Below are 12,691 nucleotides of genomic sequence, written 5' to 3'. Positions count from 1 at the left end.
AAAAAAGATTTTAATTTAGTGTTTAATACGTAATCTATTTGACTCAAATCAGACTCTCTCAGTCAGTCGCTCATTTGACTCATCACTACAACTCGCGAGCGAGTATAACACTGTTGAGTTGAAGAAGATCTTATATCCGGAATCGTATGGACCTATGAACTCAACCATGTGACGCGGATATAAAGATATAATTCAAAATCGTCGAAGTTGATGAGTGATTAGCTCTTTGGTGAAGATATATATTATTATATATGTTTTATATCACTCACTCGCGAGCTACTCAAGTCTAGCTAACAAAATTTCGGTCGAATTGGGGCAACTAAGCTTACTGACTTTTGAGCTAACTCTTAAAATTGATATGGCGGTCACCTAGTTTTCCGCTAATTTGGATTTTCCCCTAGAACTCTTATTTTAATAAGACTTACTTAGCGAATTTACCTATTTTATATCGCAATTAACTTAATAATACTTCTAATAGTATAACTAAGCACCTACGTATAGTTGCCTTTTGTCTAAGTATTATCAATGCTAAAAGTAGCCACAGCATTATAAACAATATTGTTACAGTAATTAATACCAACCTACTACCAGGTGAATTCCAAATCTTAATAGTATTTACGAAGTAGGCACGAAAGATTGACTATAATTTGTGTATTTTCAATATTAAATGTACACTCAGTTCCAAAAGTAGATGAAGATATTGAGGCTTCAAAAATACCTATACACCTAAGCGTTCATAAGTAGCTGACCATAGCACCATTATTAGATGGACGTTTTAAGGATTCAAAAATAGATGAACACTACAGCGTCAAAAGTTACTGAAATATGACATACGAGTATCATGTGACGTTTGCTATTTTTATACGTATCCGGTGTCCAGCTACTTTTTGTGTAATTTTTATGCATTACGATATACAATAATGAATCTACGGGTGTCCAGCTATTTATGAACGATTGGATGTATAGGTATTTTTGAAAATTTAATTTGTTTATCTACTTTTGAAGCTGACTGTACCTACAGATCAATATACACGATGCTATTACCTAATATCAGCCTAGTACTAGGTGATTTCGAAATTCTAAGAGGCGAATAGCGTGCCACAGATTCATATCGTTATAATATCGACACGGTACATCAATATTCTATTTCATTCAATTCTGAGTTAACTATCATTTCGGTGACATTATCGTTAGTAATAAAGGTATTATGTATTAAACAAATGATAACAAAAACAGAAAAATCTAACTGCTGAAGATGAAAAACAGAAAGTACTTATGATAATTAAATCATCAATGAAGTCAATGAAGAAATTTTGCATTTTAAGGAGTGACAAATTTATGCACGCAGTGACAAATTTAGTTTTGCTGGGTTATTCGGTAATATTGGTGTATATTGAAAAACCGAAATGTAATCAAAATTTTGTTTGCTGGTGAAAACGGTTATTTACGTATGAAAAAAATGTTAATTATCAAATAATTTCCATTATTTTGTTTTAGCAAAAAGTGTAAGTTCTTTAGTAAATAACTATTTACGCCGGCAGAAACAAAACTGATAATTAAAATATATATGTATATGTACTAGCTTACCCGGCAAACGTTGTGTTGCAATATAAAAAAAAAAACGTTAAGGGTGAACAACCCTTATCACTTAGGGGTATAAAATATAGATAGTAGCCGATTCTCAGATATACTGAATGCATATAAAATTTGGTGAAAATCGGTAAAGCCGTTTCGGAGGAGTACGGTAACTAACATTGTGACACGAGAATTTTATATATATGTTGTATATTCGGAGCACGTGTTTCGTCTTAGCTCTCAGGTGTACCTCATTGTTAACTCATAGATTGCATAGTAATGGGGAATGGAAGGTAAACTTCGTACGTTACAATCTCTGCTAAGCGCTACGGATTACATTGCGATAAATTCATGGCTTACTCTAAGACCACAGTGCACTACTCCAGTTACTAAGGGCTAAGCTGCAGTGGCAATCTTCAACCCATTAAGCTACTCCATATAAGCGTAGCAAAGTCCGATAAATCAGGATGGGAAACGTTCTGGTTTCCGACATGTTGGTTTATATAGGCATTGCTGAATTTTAGTAGTAATTAAAACAATCTCTTAAAAGAAATCGAACTTGTATACCTAAAATTAACAAGAATTTTATTTAGATATTTTGAGAACGGCTTGATGGATTTTAACTTAATTATGACGTGTCGTTGGATTCGTCTAAATTGCAGGAGTACCTATGCTGCATTTTTTAAGCAGTTGGGTTTTTGTTAATATAATAATTTCTACTGTAAAAACATTTTACACTATAAATGGGTGTTGCTAAAGATTTAATAAGGTTGGGGTCCTACACAGTGGCGAAGCGGTTTTGAAAGTAGCCGAAATATAAAGTTTTCGAATCCTTTTTTTTTGCTGTCCGGATATATGTATACACAATTGAAAAACATCGTAAAAATAGTTCATGGTTCTAGTTCATGAGTTAGAACTGCAAAATTTTAGATATAGCTCTGTGCCAAAAGACCACTTTTGTTGGCACCGCTCTATTAAGAGTAAACAACTGAACTAGGTCTACTGTCACATTAAAAAAACTATATAGGTCAGCGTAGTCCGAAACCAGTTGTAATTTAGGAGCTTTTATCACGAAGTAGGAAATGCTATCGTTTCTTAAAGACCCTTTTATTTATCGGAAGCAAATTTAATTTACAATAGAAAATATTAATTATCAATGTCTACTTAATAAACTGTGAACAACAATATCTATGAAAGGTTTTTAGAGAAGACAAAAAAGGTTTATGGTTGTCAGTTCATAATAGGCTAGTTGCCACTAATCAAAATATTAAAAAAATATTTGTTATACGTAATTGATGAAGGTTTAATCTTTATGAAAATCAAGTTTAATATTATCATAATATATTAAGGTTATTTAATATTTTTAACAAAATAAATACATGAAAATACAGACATTGATAAGTGTCATCGAACACCAATCAGAATTCGTGACGTCACCTCTGCGTAACCATGTTGTTGTTGATATCGCAATTCAATATTATCTCCGAATATTTTATTGTTTTGTGAGTTTGTGAGATATTGACAAGATTCCTATAATTATTTACGATCGAAGAAGGATTTATTTAAGCAATCATTTGCCCGAAAATTTATACCGTCATGCATATTGCATATATCTTTGACATTTTATTTAAACCTCGTTCTCTCTAAAGGAATCTCTAAAGGCGTGTAGATTTCCTCACAATGTTTTTTTTTCATTATTGTAGCAAGTGATAATTTATTTAATTACTAATATGCTATATGGTAAAAACTTCAAAGAATCAAAGGTGCGTATCTATTATTCGAATACCAGTAGCGCTACCATGAGTTGGCATAGAAACGCCACTATAGAAATTGTAAATAGAAAACTATTGTCATTTTGCTAGTGAATAACATAACTACTATCGTTACGGTATTTCTTGACAACGTCTGTCAAATTAATGACTCATGGGACCGAATTTGTATGGCAATAGATCATAATGACATTCGCTAGCGATTTGATTTCGATAGGTTTTTTTACGTTACGAGTGGCTCACACTATGGAATTTAGTTCTACGAGTAACAACCAGAGGCGCTGTACAATTTTTCATACATTTATTTTACGCAGTCGCTAGCGAGTAATACTTTTGTAAACTCATGGTAGTGCTACAGATCCCCCTATCGAGGGATCGAGTTTCAAATCACCATTTTAACTATATTTCGTGTGTATGCTTCAAACCACAATCTTGTAACATTCTTCAGGTATCAACCCCGGGGTTTAAACACGGAAGGGCCTATTTTACCTTAAATTTGACATGCTTCTGGCGGGACAATTAATTCTGATGGGCGTTTAAATTACATATGATCTTTTCCGTGGACCGAAAAAGTCATTTTTTAATAATTTCTACGTAGTAATCCATTTTTGGTCTACGAAAAATTGATCGTGTTTCTCATTTTTGCAAGGATCTCAAGTAGCTCCCAATCCGACTTCGCAGGAATACTCGAATCCTCTGTCTGTCTGTTTATTATATATTTATTATTTTTATTAATATTATTGATTTTTTGCACACTTATTTTGATTTTCACATGCACATTCCTGTCCCAGGGTTGCTGGAAGTAATTCCATTGAGGAATAAGCAATCCTTTGTACCTTATTTCTATGACTTCTGTATTGTATGATTTATTTTGTGTACAAAAACTTATTAACGATAGTCATCAACTGTAGTAAACTGACACAGATATTATCATGAACTTCTTTTATTTAACTATAAAGTGCCGATATCAGTAGCAATAAAACTTTTACGTTGTATTAATGATAGCTATTGAATGTGCAATTACTTAAAAGGTCCGTATTTTATTGCGATGTTACAGCGTGAGTGAATGTAAGTTAAAATAAGCTACATATTGCTTGACACACTTTATGTTTCAATATCGGTTACAAAATATTACACGTTAAGTTGTCTCTACTAATATAAGGGCGTCCACTAAACGGACTCGTATGTAAGCTCGCGTGTTAGTTTTGTTTGACATTATAATAATTTATTATTTAATTGTAACGAGAAATATTTACCTAATCGTAGTGGCAAACGATATAGTCCACCTGATGCTAAATGGGTAGGTACTGTCGCGCATCGATATCAATAACCAACCCCAGATTAAGATTAAAGTCCTAACTGAGATTGGTTACAGACGCGTTGTTACCTGTGAGAACTAAGTTAGAACGCTTCAGATAAGTGTATTCTTTACCACACCATTCAAATTCAAATTCCAAATCTCATTTATTCAAAATTGATTCATATAGAATACTTTTTGAACGTCAACAAATTACCACCAGCTTCGGAAGGTGTTTCGCTGCTTGTTTGTATTTGAATTCAAACCGGAATAGCTGCGCTGAACTGTTATTGGCTGTTATTGGGCAGAAACAGGTGTGGTAGTAGTGCTTCTGAAGTAGAACCGATCTACTCGTACATTCAAAATTCATCATTTGATCGCATCAAGTGCACCGTACACAAGTATACCTTATGGTATGTCGTTTGACTTATATAAACTTTTGCGTAGCATTTTTAGGGTTCCGCATCCAAGCGAAAATAGAAACCTTATTACTAAGCCTCCGCTGCCTAACTGTCTGCTCTATTTCTTGAACCGTAATAGATGAAAACCGAATAGACACTTGCTTTTATACCACCGTTATACATATTTTACAAATAACAAGTGTCTATTCGTTATAACAAGAAATACTAAAAGTAAATAGTTTTAAAACAAATGGAGGTCACTATAAGGAAATTGCTATTATTTGGCGCTTTTTGCTTTTTCTATTGAACAGTTAATGGGTAGATACCCATTAACCCATTAATAGGTAGATACCCATTACCGGTTCAAATTACGGCGCATTTACTACTATTTCTATGGCTCCTATGATATCAAACACTAAAAATAAGAAATAACATAAATTTGGTGGTACGGAAACCTCCGTGTTGGACTCTCACTTAGCGAATTTTCCTCAAAAATCCCATGCTCAGATTCCATGTGTTTTTCAGCTCCAGTGCAAACAGTGAAAACATACAAAGGTCCGACCGGAAACTCAACCCACTCTCCAGTGCAGCCGGACGACAAGAACCCAGATGTGGTGCCGCTCGGGAAAGGTAATCTTTTCCTTTGTTCCTCTCACCACTTTTCTCCAATGCATACAGGGGGTACCGGTATCTGTTTTGCAGCAACTGCGTCGTCTGTTTCATAGGCCTTCAACTAAGCTTAAGTACTGCCATACTATGATAACATCCGGGATTGGCGGTTCAACCTACCCACTTAAGCACGAAAGTACGCATGAAATTGGTAGTATCGGCTGGTTACCCGTAAACTGCGTCCGAAGTTTATACTTGTATACTTATAGTTTTTTATAATACTCTTAATACTAGTCTAATATAGACTAGTATTCAGTATAATACATGACATAAAAGACAGATAAGAAGATAGATTGAAGTTATGCTGACTTCAGTTTTGCGTTTACAAGACATAGATTTTCGTTATTAAATGGTCTGAAAATTTTAACTACTAATGGTACCAATTAAATTATTGTAATCACAGTTGTCGCCGTTTATATTCCATGACAAAAACACTTTGCGCTGTGGTAATAATAAGTAGGGCTGTGCACTTAAACCGTTGTCGCAACTTATAGTTTTGAACATCGGAAAATATGTACTATATAACTACTAAATAAGTAAATTTTGTTAATAAAACATAGTTTACAATTTACCAGCAAACCAATTTATCAACAAACCGGGTTATCGCTTTCAAATACGGATCAGCCAAGTTTAAATACATTTTCCTATAATGGACATTTTTCGTAACTCGTTATTTGATACACGGACGAAATGAAAAAAGTTAATCTTTTTATTTTTTATTAGATTTCAACTGCACACGCGATTTGGAACGACCGCCGGAGCCCCCTCCGTACGGGGCCGTGTTGTCGCCCCCCGTGGGTTTGTCCCGGAGTGCCCACAGCCTGCACGAAGGACGGACGAATGCTCCTTGCACGCCGAACACACCTGCCTCTGACGTACAGGTATGAAAGCAACGTATTTTTTTCCAAAACTGACTGTGTGATATAGGGGAAATTTGACTGCATCGATATATCTTTCTCATGTGCGCTTTTCATCAGCATTGCTTTCAAATTCTCTCCGATATGCGCTTGAATGCGGCTCGTATTGAGTTATAACGAGCTTTTTATTATCAATGGTTATTCCATACGGTAGATTAAAATGTTATTTAACATGAAAGGTACTATTTTCATCCAATAGATTGTAATGCATTCGAGTAGATACTTTTATATACACTATAAATTTGTAATAATAATATTTCTTTGTACATTAAATTATTAAATAATTGTATAAAAAATATTTCCTATCTTATAAAATGCTATAAAAATACGAAAACGATCAGTATTCATAAAGAAAAATAAAAAATACTCTTTGTTTCGGTATTTACATTGATTTCCTTACAAAAATAGTCAAAAACTCCATTCTAAGTTTTACCGAAACGTCTGCAAATGATCATGATTGCCAATTTGGCCAACATCCTAGACGAGTTCAATTGAGCGTCAAATAACCCAAGATACTCTTACAGAGTATCAGTACACTCGCGGAAGATCGCCGCAGCGTGACGAGCGGCACGCTGTCACGACGGAGAGAGATCGTTACGACGAGGACGCCGCTCCTAGCGAACGCGCGGGAGAGTTGCGTCTAAGCAGTGTAACGTATAGGAAAATTGTCTAAATATTATTAATTAATCAGGTGCGTCAGTAATGTAACATCTTTTTGCGTACTTGACACTATCGAGTATACTCATTCGAGGATAAGCTAGATTTTATACTTGTTCATTTTTACATATATTTTGGATGTACGAGTACAGTATCGTTTTAAATAACGTAAGCATTGCATTGACGAATATTTGATATTAATGAATTTCAATTATACTGTTTTTTTTTTTAATTATTTTAGGAATTTAAATTGATATTACGATATTGTTTCGAATGTACGGTATTGACTTTCAAAAAGGAAATATAGATAAAATTTAAAGATGTTGTGAGAAGAAATTAATTGCACCTTTTAGAATTCAATTACAAGTTTTATTTTATCTGTCACTTTGATTGTCATACGCTATGTGTAATTCTCATTTCTGTAATTAACATTCTTTAATTATTTAAGTATTTTCTAATTATTAAATAGTTTTGGCTACATTCAGATATAGGTTGGAAACTAATTAGTTATAAAGTTTACTTCTCCATTTTATTAATGCGTCAATTATGACAAAGAAAAACTTAAAAGAATATATTATGGTGTGGCCTTAATATTTGGAATGCGTCAAATATTTACCGCAAAGATATATTTTTGTGACAACTCAAAAGAACTCAAATAAACATAACATTATCAAATTATTTTAGACTACCATCTGATATTTTGTTAATGATGTGCTTTTTAAGCCAATTTTTACATCCATAATGAATCCATGTGATTCATCGTTACTCTGTTACTCTTCTGAGTTGATTGATTTGATTATACGAGTAAACTAATTTTTACATGATATATAATAATTTTACCAATATCTCCAAAGTACGTGAAGTTTAGTAATCCACATTCTAATTCCGAAATTCTAAAAGCCGGAACTGAGTAATAACAGTAATAGATTAGTTTAGCCTAACCCCCTAAAGACTAATTTAAAGTGCTTACCTAAAGAATAAATTCCTAAAGACAAAAGTATAAAATTCGTCCACGTTACAGTAACGTCTACAAAACAGCTATTTTTAGAGCGGGCAGTTTTAAAACGGACCATAACTCGATCGACTCAATGGCTTAGATAACGCGGTCGGACGCATGCTACGGATATAAAACGTCAGGGCGGGTAGTTTTTGCGGTATGGCGGTTACCTGGTAACTTGAACCGTATTTAAAAACGTCAAGTGCACCGAGAGCGCCCGTCGCACGTCAAGCGGTGTACGGAACGTGAATAAAACATGGCCTCAGTGCAGACGTCCGTTCGACTGTACTTCAGAAAGGACAAATACATGAAAAACTGGACTTCAAAGTAAAAATATTTTGTTGATGTAACATTTGAACCTATACTATCCAATTCTTTTATAGGATACAACGGATCAATGCACTTGATGTTGTATCAAACCTTGTTGGTAACCGTAGTTCGACTTCATTTCATAAACGACAGCTAAACATATTATTATAATATCTTAATTTCACAGAAACCGTTAAAAGTACGATCATGCATAGCTTACAATCTATTAAATATAACTCGTAGACGAGATGAATTTACGTTCCATTCGTTTTAATTAGAGCGGTCACCTTAGTAATTAATTTAGATCTCTGTTCCATGTAATGTCAATATCATAATTTTTGTATTACAAATACGACGATAGAATGGATCGTGTAAAAGTATATCGTTGAAATCTTTTTCGTAAACTGACTCGATTTTTAGGTAAATGTGCAATTAAAAATCTGTTTCAAATTTGTATTTTCAGATTATAATATAGTGATCAAAATTTTCAATTATATTTAGCCAGTAGGTTATATTTCATTTAAGTACATCGAATTATGTATGTATAATATAATAATTTAAATAAAGACTGTCTTAACTATGACGTTTCCTTAAATGTAATATAATAATTATAAATATAGATATAAGGTAATATAGATATAATGTATTTAAAAAATATAATTATGAATATTTTTGTTTCTTAATTAAGATATTTATATGACTATACTTTATATTGAAAATTTGATATTTTTTTGATTGATAACACTAAAATTTGTCAATTTTAGTTTAGAACATTGAAATTCAGTCCAATTTTTCAACCTTAGTCAGAAAAGCAAAAGTCAGAAGATATAAATTTATTTTATGGACGCCAAGAGGAGGTATGTGTAACGTTAGGAGTTATCCAAGTTTGTGTGGTGCAATACTTGTGCTTCAGACGCTATCTTGAAAAAGTGATGCACGTCGTTTTCACACTATATTTCAAACTATTCGTCGCACAGAAAATTTGTAAAACTATTATGTTCTCAAATTTTATTATCTACAACTTTGGTACTATATTTAGTATCGTAAAATCCAAAATTACGAAAATATTTCCAAAAAATGATTAAAATTTGCGGACAATATTTTTCTTCTTAGAAAAAAATATATTAGAGCATTTTGATAGAAGAGCTTTCACATTTTCAACCTCAAACGTAACTTTTCAAAGGACGTGCAATCAAACTAAAAAATAATACGAATGACAAGTAAAAAAAAGTTACTAAATAGTTTTTTGCCTATTTATGTATAGATATAAAATATAGATAATTAATTTCAATATTGTGTTAATATACATGTAAGAAGAACAGTGTAAATATTCCACTTGAATTCATTTAAGGCACTTCTATGTAATTCACTAAACGGAAATGTTGTAGAAATAATTGTTATTAAGGGGCTCAACGTATTATTATAATTAATATTGTTGAATTGAATTAATGTAGATTTCGTGATGATTGACTAATAAATATATGTCAAATTTTTATTAAGGTAAATGAATGAAAGGTGTTTGAAAGAAACACAGACAATAAAATGTTTAACTTATATAAAACAGGAATATTTGGATTATTTTAACGAAAAAATCTATTTCACATATCAGAACACCATATCAATTATTATTATATTATAACAGGGGGTCAAAAATGGGCCGAATTGCTTCGAGAAAAGAATGGTACGGCCGTGCCGCTTTTTTTTTGGCTCGACTTGGTGGAGGCACTGCCGTGCCTCCAGATTTTATGTTATTACTTTTGAAACGGGAATGAAATCTAAAACTCAAGACATTATAAATTATTATTCTTTGTGCATATATTTTTTGTTGTAATAAAATATACCACATTTCGCAGTAATCTGTAACTCACTTGTATGTAAAATATTAATGTATAATTATAATTTAATGATTCACTGTGATGCTACGAAGTTTATTACATTTAATGTTAAACTTAAGGTAAGGTAACCTACTTTGATGGTGTATAATTAAACTAAATGTTCTCTTTAATAAGACTATATTATTTAATTAGATGGAAATATATTGATGTATTTTTTTTAGTAAATGTAAATAATTAATCCAATGATAAATTATAATAACTAAATTGTTAAAACTTAATTATCGTAAAATATTGTAACTTAATGTCTGTCATATACTGTTTTGCAGTTATTTACGTATAGCAAATTATATTTCATTTGAATTTGTTGTTGACATTAAATCCATAAGGGAAAATATTTATTTACTAAATTAAATTAAATATACATGAATTTAATATATATATTTCTATTTATATATCGGTACGTTAAGTTTAATTTGAGGAATACATTTTTGTGATTTTTCGAAGACTTCTTGACATATCGTAAATGTTAAGCAGATACTCGTGTGTAAATCTTCTTGTAACAATAAATTTGCTTATTAGAAAATTACATTGTAGTTTTTTTATACATAACCGTAATCACAGTACAAATATCTATACTTATACTGTGCCGTAATTAAATGAATGACCGACTAAGTCCGCGCGAAACTCGTGAGCAGAATTTTAAATGGGATTTGGCTGAAATGCACACGAGATTATTTCAATATTCTATAAATGTAAAGATATTTTTTATTTATTTCGAATTCATAATGAAAAATATTTCATTTTCCATTGAAAAATTTTGAAAGGTTTTTGCTGAAAAGTCAACATTCACTCAAATAGAATAACGTGAAGGTGAAAAATTATTGTCAGAGGTGGACAATATAATTATTATTTATGACCGATGTAGCTTCTGCAACTATTGTATCGTTTCTATATTCGATATTGTTAGGATAGGACCGACAATGTTTTTTTTAAAAAGCTTTATAAATAACTTTACTCGGTGCGTCATCTTCAGAGTAAGACTGTTTGTCCACTGCACCGTCACCGAGCCGATACCGAGAACGAGATTATTTCGGGCCGATTTTAATTATGTCGTGACGGCGATAGTTTGTCCACTACGACCGATATCGGCGGTTTATTTTGTTCCAACTGTCACTCATGTGACGGCTATGTATGGACAAGTTCCAATGTGTTTTATATTACTGGCACATCGGTCCGTCAAAAACTCAGTGCCGACCTAGCGGTCACGCCGATCTACTCGGAATATCGGCGGCCGGGATAACGGTGCTCGGGTGACGGACGTATACGTATAAGCTGCTATAATAAATAATTCGGCGCCGTCATGGACAAACAGCGTAATGCTGCTTACTGACCTCGTGTAACACGGTGATTGACGGCTAACTGAAATTATCTAAAAATAGTAACAAATGCAGGCATAAATCCGTCCCACTGTTCACGTACCTAGAGGACGGTACCTGGTTCCTCCCTGGATCATAATTAAAACATTGTTTTGTGAAATGGCATATGTTTTGCAGGCTACACCAATTTCGTTGAATGGAAAAATTTAATAATCTCTAAATCAAACATTTTTTTTATATAATTTGACGACCCGCGTGGCGGAGCGGTCACCATACCGGTCTGACACGCAGAGGGTCCCGGGTTCGATCCCCGGCCAGACGGATATCTAAATGATGAATTTAGATTTCTGTTTCTGGGTCTGGGTGTTTGTGTATTTGTCTAGGTGTGTCTATGTCTATGTCAATGGCACCCACGATACAGGGAATCCTAGTGTGGGTCTGTGAGTGTAGAAAGCGTTTGTTTGTTTGTTTGTATATAATATAGCGAAGTACTATATAGGAGTAGCAGACATATATACAGTCCACCTGATGGTAAGTGGCTACTGCCACCCATGTTATCTGTAATGATCCTCAGATGCGCCACTACTCTTGAGGACTAAGCGGGAACGCCTCGGAAAAGTATGTCTCCCTTACTACACCCTTCAAACGAGAACACAGCAGCGCTGAACACTGATGTTATAAGGCAGAAATAGGCAGCCGCCGGAGTCAAACCACAAAGAGTTCTACCGCCTTCAACAAATAATACTAAATAATAGTTTTTAAAGTATAATAGTAGTATAATAAAACTCCAAATTTATGAACATGTAATATTTATGTAGATTCTATGAATATTTTTTATATGATTAAAGGAGGAAACGAACATGCAATTTAGCTTATGCTTAATGATCAC

The 12,691-nt window shown here is 33.0% G+C and overlaps 1 protein-coding gene across 1 annotated transcript in view; it reads left to right on the top strand.

Annotated features, from left to right (window-relative positions):
• The window catches only part of LOC140751785 (kin of IRRE-like protein 2), a 206,348-nt gene extending 195,398 nt beyond the window's left edge, over positions 1-10,950 (top strand). The window contains exons 16-18 of the mRNA XM_073085824.1: positions 5,568-5,672; positions 6,435-6,592; positions 7,153-10,950. Of these exons, the coding sequence (XP_072941925.1) occupies positions 5,568-5,672; positions 6,435-6,592; positions 7,153-7,272 (383 nt within the window). The 3' untranslated portion in view covers positions 7,273-10,950. The remainder of the gene's footprint in view (positions 1-5,567; positions 5,673-6,434; positions 6,593-7,152) is intronic.
• The last annotated feature ends 1,741 nt before the right edge of the window (positions 10,951-12,691 follow it).

The sequence above is a fragment of the Epargyreus clarus genome, unplaced genomic scaffold, assembly GCF_041222505.1.
Source record: "Epargyreus clarus isolate Ecla_fem2 unplaced genomic scaffold, WU_Ecla_fem_2.2 ptg000023l, whole genome shotgun sequence".
NCBI lineage: Eukaryota > Metazoa > Arthropoda > Insecta > Lepidoptera > Hesperiidae > Epargyreus > Epargyreus clarus.
Note: the sequence above shows the minus strand (reverse complement) of the source record. Positions and strands in the feature narration are given on the sequence as shown.